This window comes from Nerophis ophidion, linkage group LG08, assembly GCF_033978795.1.
Source record: "Nerophis ophidion isolate RoL-2023_Sa linkage group LG08, RoL_Noph_v1.0, whole genome shotgun sequence".
In the NCBI taxonomy this organism is placed as follows: domain Eukaryota; kingdom Metazoa; phylum Chordata; class Actinopteri; order Syngnathiformes; family Syngnathidae; genus Nerophis; species Nerophis ophidion.
In genome coordinates, this window is record NC_084618.1 from 6732261 (window position 1) to 6747957 (window position 15697).

The 15697-nt window shown below is 37.3% G+C and overlaps 1 protein-coding gene across 3 annotated transcripts in view; it reads left to right on the forward strand.

Annotated features, from left to right (window-relative positions):
• Window positions 1-15697, forward strand: part of LOC133557238 (disintegrin and metalloproteinase domain-containing protein 12-like) — a 299103-nt gene that overhangs the window by 215494 nt on the left and 67912 nt on the right. For all 3 annotated transcript variants that reach the window (XR_009807734.1, XM_061907553.1, XM_061907554.1), the window contains one exon: window positions 14946-15094. Coding sequence is in view for 2 of the 3 variants with exons in the window: in XM_061907553.1 (XP_061763537.1) it covers window positions 14946-15094 (149 nt within the window). In the remaining variant the exon portion in view is untranslated. The remainder of the gene's footprint in view (window positions 1-14945; window positions 15095-15697) is intronic.

Below are 15697 nucleotides of genomic sequence, written 5' to 3' on the forward strand. Positions count from 1 at the left end.
CGCCTCTTTGAGCTCATTACCGTCTCCCCCCCCGCCCCCCTCTTTGTGAATTGTATTGGTTTCTTTTTTTTTTTGCTAGCATCTTAAGCATCCATTCCCGCACCATCTGGAATTGACATACTTTCATGTAATTATTGTCTGTGAACCACATCCGATTGCCTTTTGAAAATGCATGGAAAAAAATAGTACAAACCAATAATCATTAACTTTAGAATTTGATGCCAGCAACACGTGACAAAGAAGTTGGGAAAGGTGGCAATAAATACCGATAAAGTTGAGCATTTACGGCCCACATCTCGAGTTTTGTTGGTAAAAATGTAAGAAAAAAAAAGAGCAAAAACCCAATGAAAAAAGAATATTTTCCAGACGCTTTGAACCCTGCGGTTCACAAACCCCGTTTCCATATGAGTTGGGAAATTGTGTTAGATGTAAATATAAACAGAATACAATGATTTAGAAATTATTTTCAACCCATATTCAGTTGAATATGCTACAAAGACAACTTATTTGATGTTCAAAATGATAAAAAAAAACTTTTGTGCAAATAATCATTAACTTTAGAATTTGATGCCAGCAACACGTGACAAAGAAGTTGGGAAAGGTGGCAATAAATACTGATAAAGTTGAGCATTTACGGCCCACACCTCGAGTTTTGTTGGTAAAAATGTAAGAAAAAAAAGAGCAAAAACCCAATGAAAAAAGAATATTTTCCAGACGCTTTGAACCCTGCGGTTTACAAACCCCGTTTCCATATGAGTTGGGAAATTGTGTTAGATGTAAATATAAACAGAATACAATGATTTAGAAATTATTTTCAACCCATATTCAGTTGAATATGCTACAAAGACAACTTATTTGATATTCAAACTGATAAAAAAATTTTCTTTGCAAATAATCATTAACTTTAGAATTTGATGCCAGCAACACGCGACAAAGAAGTTGGGAAAGGTGGCAATAAATACTGATGAAGTTGAGCATTTACGGCCCACACCTCGAGTTTTGTTGGTAAAAATGTAAGAAAAAAAAGAGCAAAAACCCAATGAAAAAAGAATATTTTCCAGACGCTTTGAACCCTGCGGTTCACAAACCCCGTTTCCATATGAGTTGGGAAATTGTGTTAGATGTAAATATAAACAGAATACAATGATTTAGAAATTATTTTCAACCCATATTCAGTTGAATATGCTACAAAGACAACTTATTTGATATTCAAACTGATAAAAAAATTTTCTTTGCAAATAATCATTAACTTTAGAATTTGATGCCAGCAACACGCGACAAAGAAGTTGGGAAAGGTGGCAATAAATACTGATGAAGTTGAGCATTTACGGCCCACACCTCGAGTTTTGTTGGTAAAAATGTAAGAAAAAAAAGAGCAAAAACCCAATGAAAAAAGAATATTTTCCAGACGCTTTGAACCCTGCGGTTCACAAACCCCGTTTCCATATGAGTTGGGAAATTGTGTTAGATGTAAATATAAACAGAATACAATGATTTAGAAATTATTTTCAACCCATATTCAGTAGAATATGCTACAAACACAACTTATTTGATATTCAAACTGATAAAAAAATTTTCTTTGCAAATAATCATTAACTTTAGAATTTGATGCCAGCAACACGTGACAAAGAAGTTGGGAAAGGTGGCAATAAATACTGATAAAGTTGAGCATTTACAGCCCACGCCTCGAGTTTTGTTGGTAAAAATGTAAGAAAAAAAAAAGCGAAAACCCAATGAAAAAAGAATAAGCTGAACATTATCGTATTTTCCAGACGCTTCGACCCCCGCGGTTTACAAACCCCGTTTCCATATGAGTTGGGAAATTGTGTTAGATGTAAATATAAACGGAATACAATGATTTGCAAAATCATTTTCAACCCATATTGGGGCGGCATAGCTCGGTTGGTAGAGCGGCCGTGCCAGCAACTTGAGGGTTGCAGGTTCGATTCCCGCTTCCGTCATCCTAGTCACTGCCGTTGTGTCCTTGGGCAAGACACTTTACCCACCTGCTCCCAGTGCCACCCACACTGGTTTAAATGTAACTTAGATATTGGGTTTCACTATGTAAAAGCGCTTTGAGTCACTAGAGAAAAGCGCTATATAAATATAGAAGAAGAAATAAAAAATATTCAGTGGCCTAGTGGTTAGAGCAGGGGTCACCAACGCGGTGCCCGCGGGCACCAGGTAGCCCGTAAGGACCAGATGAGTCGCCCGCTGGCCTGTTCTAAAAATAGCTCAAATAGCAGCACTTACCAGTGAACTGCCTCTATTTTTTAAATTGTATTTATTTACTAGCAAGCTGGTCTCACTTTGCTCGACATTTTTAATTCTAAGAGAGACAAAACTCAAGTATAAAAATATTTTAAAGACTTGGTCTCCACTTGTTTGAATAAATTCATTTATTTTAACTTTTAGACGGACAATTTTAGAGAAAAAATACAACCTTAAAAATGATTTTAGGATTTTTAAACACATATACCTTTTTACCTTTTAAATTCCTTCCTCTTCTTTCCTGACAATTTAAATCCACGGTCAAGTAAATTTATCTGTTTTATTGTAAAGAATAATAAACACATTTTAATTTAATTCTTCATTTTAGCTTCTGTTTTTTCGACGAAAAATATTATGATTAAAATTAAAAAAAAATATTCTGGCAAATTTTGAAAATCTTTACAATCAAATTTAAATCTTATTTCAAAGTCTTGAATTTCTTTTAAATTTTTTGTTCTGGAAAATCTAGAAGAAATAATGATTTGTCTTTGTTAGAAATATAGCTTGGTCCAATTTGTTATATATTCTAACAAAGTGCAGATTGGATTTTAACCTATTTAAAACATGTCATCAAAATTATAAAACTAATCTTAATCAGAAAAAATTACTAATGATGTTCCATAAATTATTTTATTAATTGTAGACTTTGCTAGTATTGTTGTGGGACTTGTTTATTGGGCGCCAAATGTAGAGGTTGCCCTTTAGTATAGTTCTTCAGACCACAACAATATTTTATTTTCATGGAATAGTGCAAGGCTTTTGCTTTTCAGCGAAATGTCTTTTTCTCCTGCGTCCGCTTAGCATCACCTCCAACTCTAAGTACTTGTCTCATCACGGCTGCTGCTAATAAAGGCGTCAGGCGATTAGATAACAAGGCCCACCTGGGCCATCCACGCACCTGTCGCTGTCTTCGAGACCGGTCTTGGCAGACCCGCAGGCCACGCCCCCTTGAGTTTTGCCCTCAAAGCCTTTCTTTTCCAAAAATCTTGTCCCTGAATTTTTAAACGATAACAAAAAAAGACTTAAATATAAAGAAAAAGAAAAAAACAATGAATCACCTCAGTTTTGTTTGTACACTGAGGCTATACTAGGTATCGATAATATCTGCATCTGTATTGATCACCCTTACTTTACTTAGAAGTTTTAGCGGTTACTATAACTTTTTTGCGTCACATGCTTAATTAGCCTTTTTTTTCTTCGTCTAGTCCTCCAGTGATAATGCTACTTGGAAAATTCAGATTTTTTGTTTTTGCATCTGTATTGATCACCCTTACTTTACTTAGAAGTTTTAGCGGTTACTATAACTTTTTTGCGTCACATGCTTAATTAGCCTTTTTTTTCTTCGTCTAGTCCTCCAGTGATAATGCTACTTGGAAAATTCAGATTTTTTTTTTGCATCTGTATTGATCACCCTTACTTTACTCAGAAGTTTTAGCGGTTACTATAACTTTTTTGCGTCACATGCTTAATTAGCCTTTTTTTTTCTTCGTCTAGTCCTCCAGTGATAATGCTACTTGGAAAATTCAGTTGTTTTTTTTTGCATCTGTATTGATCACCCTTACTTTACTCAGAAGTTTTAGCGGTTACTATAACTTTTTTGCGTCACATGCTTAATTAGCTTTTTTTTCTTCGTCTAGTCCTCCAGTGATAATGCTACTTGGAAAATTCAGATTTTTTTTTTTGCATCTGTATTGATCACCCTTACTTTACTCAGAAGTTTTAGCGGTTACTATAACTTTTTTGCGTCACATGCTTAATTAGCCTTTTTTTTCTTCGTCTAGTCCTCCAGTGATAATGCTACTTGGAAAATTCAGTTGTTTTTTTTTTGCATCTGTATTGATCACCCTTACTTTACTCAGACGTTTTAGCGGTTACTATAACTTTTTTGCGTCACATGCTTAATTAGCCTTTTTTTTTCTTCGTCTAGTCCTCCAGTGATAATGCTACTTGGAAAATTCAGATTTTTTTTTTGCATCTGTATTGATCACCCTTACTTTACTTAGAAGTTTTAGCGGTTACTATAACTTTTTTGCGTCTCATGCTTAATTAGCTTTTTTTTTCTTCGTCTAGTCCTCCAGTGATAATGCTACTTGGAAAATTCAGATTTTTTTTTTGCATCTGTATTGATCACCCTTACTTTACTCAGAAGTTTTAGCGGTTACTATAACTTTTTTGCGTCACATGCTTAATTAGCCTTTTTTTTTCTTCGTCTAGTCCTCCAGTGATAATGCTACTTGGAAAATTCAGTTGTTTTTTTTTGCATCTGTATTGATCACCCTTACTTTACTCAGAAGTTTTAGCGGTTACTATAACTTTTTTGCGTCACATGCTTAATTAGCTTTTTTTTCTTCGTCTAGTCCTCCAGTGATAATGCTACTTGGAAAATTCAGATTTTTTTTTTGCATCTGTATTGATCACCCTTACTTTACTTAGAAGTTTTAGCGGTTACTATAACTTTTTTGCGTCTCATGCTTAATTAGCTTTTTTTTTCTTCGTCTAGTCCTCCAGTGATAATGCTACTTGGAAAATTCAGATTTTTTTTTTGCATCTGTATTGATCACCCTTACTTTACTCAGAAGTTTTAGCGGTTACTATAACTTTTTTGCGTCACATGCTTAATTAGCCTTTTTTTTTCTTCGTCTAGTCCTCCAGTGATAATGCTACTTGGAAAATTCAGTTGTTTTTTTTTGCATCTGTATTGATCACCCTTACTTTACTCAGAAGTTTTAGCGGTTACTATAACTTTTTTGCGTCACATGCTTAATTAGCTTTTTTTTCTTCGTCTAGTCCTCCAGTGATAATGCTACTTGGAAAATTCAGATTTTTTTTTTTGCATCTGTATTGATCACCCTTACTTTACTCAGAAGTTTTAGCGGTTACTATAACTTTTTTGCGTCACATGCTTAATTAGCCTTTTTTTTCTTCGTCTAGTCCTCCAGTGATAATGCTACTTGGAAAATTCAGTTGTTTTTTTTTTGCATCTGTATTGACCACCCTTACTTTACTCAGACGTTTTAGCGGTTACTATAACTTTTTTGCGTCACATGCTTAATTAGCCTTTTTTTTCTTCGTCTAGTCCTCCAGTGATAATGCTACTTGGAAAATTCAGATTTTTTTTTTGCATCTGTATTGATCACCCTTACTTTACTTAGAAGTTTTAGCGGTTACTATAACTTTTTTGCGTCTCATGCTTAATTAGCTTTTTTTTTCTTCGTCTAGTCCTCCAGTGATAATGCTACTTGGAAAATTCAGATTTTTTTTTTGCATCTGTATTGATCACCCTTACTTTACTCAGAAGTTTTAGCGGTTACTATAACTTTTTTGCGTCACATGCTTAATTAGCCTTTTTTTCTTCGTCTAGTCCTCCAGTGATAATGCTACTTGGAAAATTCAGATTTTTTTTTTTGCATCTGTATTGATCACCCTTACTTTACTCAGAAGTTTTAGCGGTTACTATAACTTTTTTGCGTCACATGCTTAATTAGCCTTTTTTTTCTTCGTCTAGTCCTCCAGTGATAATGCTACTTGGAAAATTCAGATTTTTTTTTTTGCATCTGTATTGATCACCCTTACTTTACTTAGAAGTTTTAGCGGTTACTATAACTTTTTTGCGTCACATGCTTAATTAGCCTTTTTTTTCTTCGTCTAGTCCTCCAGTGATAATGCTACTTGGAAAATTCAGATTTTTTTTTTGCATCTGTATTGATCACCCTTACTTTACTCAGAAATTTTAGCGGTTACTATAACTTTTTTGCGTCACATGCTTAATTAGCCTTTTTTTCTTCGTCTAGTCCTCCAGTGATAATGCTACTTGGAAAATTCCGATTTTTTTTTTGCATCTGTATTGATCACCCTCACTTTACTTAGAAGTTTTAGCGGTTACTATAACTTTTTCGCGTCACATGCTTAATTAGCCTTTTTTTTCTTCGTCTAGTCCTCCAGTGATAATGCTACTTGGAAAATTCCGATTTTTTTTTTTGCATCTGTATTGATCACTCTTACTTTACTCAGAAGTTTTAGCGGTTACTTTAACTTTTTTGCGTCACATGCTTAATTAGCCTTTTTTTTTCTTCGTCTAGTCCTCCAGTGATAATGCTACGTGGAAAATTCAGATTTTTTTTTTGCATCTGTATTGATCACCCTTACTTTACTTAGAAGTTTTAGCGGTTACTATAACTTTTTTGCGTCACATGCTTAATTAGCCTTTTTTTTCTTCGTCTAGTCCTCCAGTGATAATGCTACTTGGAAAATTCAGATTTTTTGTTTTTGCATCTGTATTGATCACCCTTACTTTACTTAGAAGTTTTAGCGGTTACTATAACTTTTTTGCGTCACATGCTTAATTAGCCTTTTTTTTCTTCGTCTAGTCCTCCAGTGATAATGCTACTTGGAAAATTCAGATTTTTTTTTTTTGCATCTGTATTGATCACCCTTACTTTACTCAGAAGTTTTAGCGGTTACTATAACTTTTTTGCGTCACATGCTTAATTAGCCTTTTTTTTTCTTCGTCTAGTCCTCCAGTGATAATGCTACTTGGAAAATTCAGTTGTTTTTTTTTGCATCTGTATTGATCACCCTTACTTTACTCAGAAGTTTTAGCGGTTACTATAACTTTTTTGCGTCACATGCTTAATTAGCTTTTTTTTCTTCGTCTAGTCCTCCAGTGATAATGCTACTTGGAAAATTCAGATTTTTTTTTTTGCATCTGTATTGATCACCCTTACTTTACTCAGAAGTTTTAGCGGTTACTATAACTTTTTTGCGTCACATGCTTAATTAGCCTTTTTTTTCTTCGTCTAGTCCTCCAGTGATAATGCTACTTGGAAAATTCAGTTTTTTTTTTTTTGCATCTGTATTGATCACCCTTACTTTACTCAGACGTTTTAGCGGTTACTATAACTTTTTTGCGTCACATGCTTAATTAGCCTTTTTTTTTCTTCGTCTAGTCCTCCAGTGATAATGCTACTTGGAAAATTCAGATTTTTTTTTTGCATCTGTATTGATCACCCTTACTTTACTTAGAAGTTTTAGCGGTTACTATAACTTTTTTGCGTCTCATGCTTAATTAGCTTTTTTTTTCTTCGTCTAGTCCTCCAGTGATAATGCTACTTGGAAAATTCAGATTTTTTTTTTGCATCTGTATTGATCACCCTTACTTTACTCAGAAGTTTTAGCGGTTACTATAACTTTTTTGCGTCACATGCTTAATTAGCCTTTTTTTTTCTTCGTCTAGTCCTCCAGTGATAATGCTACTTGGAAAATTCAGTTGTTTTTTTTTGCATCTGTATTGATCACCCTTACTTTACTCAGAAGTTTTAGCGGTTACTATAACTTTTTTGCGTCACATGCTTAATTAGCTTTTTTTTCTTCGTCTAGTCCTCCAGTGATAATGCTACTTGGAAAATTCAGATTTTTTTTTTTGCATCTGTATTGATCACCCTTACTTTACTCAGAAGTTTTAGCGGTTACTATAACTTTTTTGCGTCACATGCTTAATTAGCCTTTTTTTTCTTCGTCTAGTCCTCCAGTGATAATGCTACTTGGAAAATTCAGATTTTTTTTTTGCATCTGTATTGATCACCCTTACTTTACTTAGAAGTTTTAGCGGTTACTATAACTTTTTTGCGTCTCATGCTTAATTAGCTTTTTTTTTCTTCGTCTAGTCCTCCAGTGATAATGCTACTTGGAAAATTCAGATTTTTTTTTTGCATCTGTATTGATCACCCTTACTTTACTCAGAAGTTTTAGCGGTTACTATAACTTTTTTGCGTCACATGCTTAATTAGCCTTTTTTTCTTCGTCTAGTCCTCCAGTGATAATGCTACTTGGAAAATTCAGATTTTTTTTTTTGCATCTGTATTGATCACCCTTACTTTACTTAGAAGTTTTAGCGGTTACTATAACTTTTTTGCGTCACATGCTTAATTAGCCTTTTTTTTCTTCGTCTAGTCCTCCAGTGATAATGCTACTTGGAAAATTCAGATTTTTTTTTTGCATCTGTATTGATCACCCTTACTTTACTCAGAAATTTTAGCGGTTACTATAACTTTTTTGCGTCACATGCTTAATTAGCCTTTTTTTCTTCGTCTAGTCCTCCAGTGATAATGCTACTTGGAAAATTCCGATTTTTTTTTTGCATCTGTATTGATCACCCTCACTTTACTTAGAAGTTTTAGCGGTTACTATAACTTTTTCGCGTCACATGCTTAATTAGCCTTTTTTTTCTTCGTCTAGTCCTCCAGTGATAATGCTACTTGGAAAATTCCGATTTTTTTTTTTGCATCTGTATTGATCACTCTTACTTTACTCAGAAGTTTTAGCGGTTACTTTAACTTTTTTGCGTCACATGCTTAATTAGCCTTTTTTTTTCTTCGTCTAGTCCTCCAGTGATAATGCTACGTGGAAAATTCAGATTTTTTTTTTGCATCTGTATTGATCACCCTTACTTTACTTAGAAGTTTTAGCGGTTACTATAACTTTTTTGCGTCACATGCTTAATTAGCCTTTTTTTTCTTCGTCTAGTCCTCCAGTGATAATGCTACTTGGAAAATTCAGATTTTTTTTTTGCATCTGTATTGATCACCCTTACTTTACTTAGAAGTTTTAGCGGTTACTATAACTTTTTTGCGTCACATGCTTAATTAGCCTTTTTTTTCTTCGTCTAGTCCTCCAGTGATAATGCTACTTGGAAAATTCAGATTTTTTTTTTTGCATCTGTATTGATCACCCTTACTTTACTTAGAAGTTTTAGCGGTTACTATGACTTTTTTGCGTCACATGCTTAATTAGCCTTTTTTTTTCTTCGTCTAGTCCTCCAGTGATAATGCTACTTGGGAAATTCAGATTTTTTTTTTTGCATCTGTATTGATCACCCTTACTTTACTTAGAAGTTTTAGCGGTTACTATAACTTTTTTGCGTCACATGCTTAATGAGCCTTTTTTTTCTTCGTCTAGTCCTCCAGTGATAATGCTACTTGGAAAATTCAGATTTTTTTTTTGCATCTGTATTGATCACCCTTACTTTACTTAGAAGTTTTAGCGGTTACTATAACTTTTTTGCGTCACATGCTTAATTAGCCTTTTTTTTCTTCGTCTAGTCCTCCAGTGATAATGCTACTTGGAAAATTCAGTTTTTTTTTTTTGCATCTGTATTGATCACCCTTACTTTACATAGAAGTTTTAGCGGTTACTATAACTTTTTTGCGTCACATGCTTAATTAGCCTTTTTTTTCTTCGTCTAGTCCTCCAGTGATAATGCTACTTGGAAAATTCAGATTTTTTTTTTGCATCTGTATTGATCACCCTTACTTTACTTAGAAGTTTTAGCGGTTACTATAACTTTTTTGCGTCACATGCTTAATTAGCCTTTTTTTTCTTCGTCTAGTCCTCCAGTGATAATGCTACTTGGAAAATTCAGATTTTTTTTTTTGCATCTGTATTGATCACCCTTACTTTACTTAGAAGTTTTAGCGGTTACTATAACTTTTTTGCGTCACATGCTTAATTAGCCTTTTTTTTCTTCGTCTAGTCCTCCAGTGATAATGCTACTTGGAAAATTCAGGGTTTTTTTTTTGCATCTGTATTGATCACCCTTACTTTACTTAGAAGTTTTAGCGGTTACTATAACTTTTTTGCGTCACATGCTTAATTAGCCTTTTTTTTCTTCGTCTAGTCCTCCAGTGATAATGCTACTTGGAAAATTCAGATTTTTTTTTTGCATCTGTATTGATCACCCTTACTTTACTTAGAAGTTTTAGCGGTTACTATAACTTTTTTGCGTCACATGCTTAATTAGCCTTTTTTTTCTTCGTCTAGTCCTCCAGTGATAATGCTACTTGGAAAATTCAGATTTTTTTTTTTTTTGTAATATGTGACCTTCATCAGGTTTTTTTTTCGTATCAATTTGAACAGCGCAATCCCGAATTTTTGAAATCCTACCCAGGCCTCTTTCATAAGTGGATATAAATCGGGATATGTATCCGATGTGACGCTCCAGTTGAGTCTTCAAATACCAATAAGCGTCATAATTCCTGAAATAAAAAAACAGGCAAAAATGATATGTTTTGGGAACTCACATCAACGTTCCACCATCCCTGCCTTCGACTGCTCGCCCACACTCTCTTTGAAGTGCACGTCGAAGCAAATGTCCCACAAAATGCGAAAGCTAAAATATTTAACCCTCTTCCTTCTTAATCTTCCACGGGTTCTAACGCGCTTCAGAAAATGTTGACTTTGATTCAACAAAATCCTTGAAATTGAAACAAATGCGCCAGGACTGAGACATTGGAACCGTATTTACAAAACCCCAAAACCAGTGCAGTTGGCACTGAATAAAAACAGAATACAATGATTTTCAAATCCTTTTCAACTTATATATTTAATTGAATAGACTGCAAAGACAAGATATTTAATGTTCGAACTGGAACACTTCGTTATTATTTGCAAATATTAGCTCATTTGGAATTTGATGCCTGCGACATGTTTCAAAAAAGCTGGCACGGGTGGCAAAAAAGACGGAGAAATTTGAGGAATGCTCATCAAACACTTATATTTGTATACTCTAGCCTGTAAATAGACTCCCTTTTTAGACCAGTTGATCTGCCGTTTCTTTTCTTTTTCTTCTATGTCCCAATCTCCTTTGTGGAGGGAGTCCGGTCCGATCCGGTGGCCATGTACTGCTTGCCTGTGTATCGGCTGGGGACATCTCTGCGCTGCTGATCCGCCTCCGCTTGGGATGGTTTCCTGCTGGCTCCGCTGTGAACGGGACTCTCGCTGCTGTGTTGGATCCGCTTTGGACTGGACTCTCGCGACTGTGTTGGATCCATTATGGATTGAACTTTCACAGTATCATGTTAGACCCGCTCGACATCCATTGCTTTCCTCCTCTCCAAGGTTCTCATAGTCATCATTGTCACCGACGTCCCACTGGGTGTGAGTTTTCCTTGCCCTTATGTGGGCCTACCGAGGATGTCGTAGTGGTTTGTGCAGCCCTTTGAGACACTAGTGATTTAGGGCTATATAAGTAAACATTGATTGATTGATTGATATGGAACATTCCACAGGTAATTGGGAACAGGTGGGTGCCATGATTGGGTATAAAAGCGGCTTCCATTTGTCATTCACAAACAAGGACGGGGCGAGGGTCACCACTTTGTGAACAAATGCGTGAGCAAATTGTCGAACAATTTAAAAACAACATTTCTCAACGAGCTATTGCAAGAAATTTTGGGATTTCACCATCTACGGTCCGTAATATCATCAAAAGGTTCACAAATTCTAGAAAAAATCATTAAAATCATGTAAGCGCCAATCCCTGTGACCTTCGATCCCTCAGGCGGTACTGCATCAAAAAGCGATACCAGTGTGTAAAGGATATCACCACATGGGCTCAGGGACAGTTCATAAAACCACTGTAAGTAACTACAGTTGGTCGCTACGTCTGTAGTGAAGTGAAGTGAATTATATTTATATAGCGCTTTTCTCTAGTGACTCAAAGCGCTTTACATAGTGAAACACAATATCTAAGTTACATGGGGGGCACTGGGAGCACGTGGGTAAAGTGTCTTGCCCAAGGACACAACGGCAGTGACTAGGATGGCGTAAGCGGGAATCGAACCTGCAACCCTCAAGTTGCTGGCACGGCCACTCTACCAACCGAGCTATACCGCCCCACACCGTAAGTGCAAGTTAAAACTCTTACTATGCAAAGCCAACGCCATTTATCAACAACACCCAGAGACACTTCGCTGGGCCCGACTCGGCTCATCTAAGATGGACTGATGCAAAGTGGAAAAGTGTTCTGTGGTCTTGACGAGTCCACATTTCAAATTGTTTTTGGAAACTGTGGACGTCGTGTCCTCCGGACCAAAGAGGAAAAGAACCACCCGGATAGTTATAAGCGCAAAATTCAAAAGCCAGCATGTGTGAAGGTATGGGGGTGCATTAGTGCCCAAGGCATGGGTAACTTACACATCTGTGAAGGCACCATTAATGCTGAAAGGTACATACAGGTTTTGGAACAACATATGTTGCCATCCAAGCAAGGTCTTTTTCATGGACGCCCCTGCTTATTTCAGCAAGACAATGCCAAGCCACGTGTTACAACAGCGTGGCTTCGTAGTAAAAGAGTGCGGGTACTAGACTGGCCCGCCTGCAGTCCAGACCTGTCTCCCGTTTAAAATGTGCGGCGAAATATGAATTCTAAAATACCACAAACTGTTGAACTTCTGCTGTACATCAAGCAAGAATGGGAAAGAATTCCACCTGAAAAGCTTCAACAATTGGTCTCCTCAATTCCCAAACGTTTACTGATTTTTAGAAGGAAAGGCCATGTAACACAGTGGTAAAAAGGCCCCCGTGCCAAATTTTATGCAACGTGTTGCTGACATTAAATTCAAAGTTAATGATTATTTGCAAAAAAAAAAAATAAGTGTCTTAGTTTGAACTTTAAATATCTTGTCTTTGCAGTCCATTCAATTGAATATAAGTTGAAAAGGATTTGCAAATCATTGTATTCTGTTTTTATTTACCATTTACACGTGTAGAATAATGTTGATGGTATTATTTTGAGTCACACATTAAAAGCGTTACTAAAAAAACGGCCTTCTTTCATCTCCGTAATATCGCTAAAATTCGCTCCATTCTGTCCACTAAAGACGCTGAGATCATTATCCATGCGTTTGTTACGTCTCGTCTCGACTACTGTAACGTATTATTTTCGGGTCTCCCCATGTCTAGCATTAAAAGATTACAGTTGGTACAAAATGCGGCTGCTAGACTTTTGACAAGAACAAGAAAGTTTGATCACATTACGCCTGTACTGTATATACCTTTATATACATATATACATACATATATACCTGTACTGGCTCACCTGCACTGGCTTCCTGTGCACTTAAGATGTGACTTTAAGGTTTTACTACTTACGTATAAAATACTACACGGTCTAGCTCCATCCTATCTTGCCGATTGTATTGTACCATATGTCCCGGCAAGAAATCTGCCTTCAAAGGACTCCGGCTTATTAGTGATTCCCAAAGCCCAAAAAAAGTCTGCGGGCTATAGAGCGTTTTCATTTCGGGCTCCAGTACTCTGGAATGCCCTCCCGGTAACAGTTCGAGATGCTACCTCAGTAGAAGCATTTAAGTCTCACCTTAAAACTCATCTGTATACTCTAGCCTTTAAATAGACCTCCTTTTTAGACCAGTTGATCTGCCGCTTCTTTTCTTTCTCCTATGTCCCCCCCCCCCCTTGTGGAGGGGGTCCGGTCCGATGACCATGGATGAAGTACTGGCTGTCCAGAGTCGAGACCCAGGATGGACCGCTCGTCGGGACCCAGGATGGACCGCTCGCCTGTATCGGTTGGGGACATCTCTACGCTGCTGATCCGCTTGAGATGGTTTCCTGTGGACGGGACTCTCGCTGCTGTCTTGGATCCGCTTGAACTGAACTCTCGCGGCTGTGTTGGAGCCACTATGGATTGAACTTTCACAGTATCATGTTGGACCCGCTCGACATCCATTGCTTTCGGTCCCCTAGAGAGGGGGGGTTGCCCACATCTGAGGTCCTCTCCAAGGTTTCTCATAGTCAGCATTGTCACTGGCGTCCCACTGGGTGTGAGTTTTCCTTGCCCTTTTGTGGGTTCTTCCGAGGATGTTGTAGTCGTAATGATTTGTGCAGTCCTTTGAGACATTTGTGATTTGGGGCTATATAAATAAACATTGATTGATTGATTATTTGGAAGAGGGTGTATTTATATGGTCTATCGCTGCATTTTCCCACTTATAGTGCAGGGTGCTTTCATTTTGTCATCGTCACAAAGTCACTGTTGCTGCTGGCTTTCAAATTTGAGCCGTTGTTCTGGCAAGACATGCGTCCTCCTGGAATTCACTCAATTCCTGCATGTAATCTTTTCGGAAGGAATCTTTTACGTGAATGCAGTCTTGAGCCAAATAAACACTGAAACACAGCTGAGGTAAAATGTCAGGTTCAAACAGCAATGACAGCATTGTTACAGTAATCGAGACGAGGCGTAACAAACGCATGGATAATGATCTCGGCGTCTTTAGTGGACAGAATGGAGCGAATTTTAGCGATATTACGGAGATGAAAGAAGGCTGTTTTAGTAACGCTTTTTATGTGTGACTCAAAGGAGAGAGCTGGGTCGAAGATAATACCCAGATTTTTTACCGAGTCACCTTGTTTTATTATTTGGTTGTCAAATGTTAAAGTTGTATTATTAAATAGAGGTCGGTGTCTAGCAGGACCGATAATCAGCATTTCCTTTTTTTTGCCGTTAAGTTGCAGAAAGTTAGCGGACATCCATTGTTTAATTTCATTAAGACACGCTTCCAACTGACTACAGTCCGGCGTGTTGGTCAGCTTTAGGGGCATGTAGATACATCAAAGAAACCGACACCTTCATGTCACTTCCCACCCTACGCCGTGGTTTTGCTTGGTAGGATCAAAGACAGCTTTTGTCCTCTCATGACAACACTCATAACTTATTCTGACATAAAGAGCAGTTCAAAAAGGCAAATATCGGGACAGCTCTCTACTAAAAGCACTTTTTAAACGTTTCAGATGCTAGATTTTGGAACAAAAATAACCCGCTTTTAGACTAAGTATTTAGGGGGACCTTTGCATTAAGAACACAAACTTTGCTTCTCTTTCAGGATCATTCAGACGTCCCTTTGGGCGCGGCGGTCACTCTGGCCCACGAGCTGGGACACAACTTCGGCATGAACCACGACACGCCGGAGAGAGGGTGCGGCTGCCGGGTGACGGCGGACCGCGGAGGCTGCATCATGACTCCCTCCACGGGGTGAGCGGAATACCGGAACATTATTTCACGTGCAAACAATTTTTTCGGTACGCATCTGCGGGGCAGCGGCAGCATTTGCGGTCAGTGAAGCGCGCCAGAAAATTTGGGGGTTTATGGCCGATTGCAGCAGCTGCTGCAGCTGAGCTAACAGCCCGCGGCTACATGAGCCTTGGTGGATTAGTTCAGGTACACTACATGGCTCAGTGTGGAAGTCTGAAGAACATCCACTCTCGACCAAACAATTGTATTCAACCAACTGGAACCCTTGTCATCTTGGCATAGTAGTTGAACAAAGTGAGGACCGCGCAAATTTTCAGGACTTATGCAGATCCCAAATACAGATCAGCAGGTAACAAAGGGTAAGAAAAGTTGCTTTTGCATAATATTGCGAAACAAAACGCCAGATAATATGTCTTACCTTATACACACACCATAATAATACTGGTATGTTGAAGCACAGTACAATCCATCAAGCGGTGCGGCTTCATAGCTTACCAAAGTCGTACTAAAACATTTTGATAGATTTTTGAGCGCCGTGTGTTTATATTTTCAATGGAACGTCTAAAATGTTGGTGTTGTTTACTTGAGTAATAATGCAGTCTA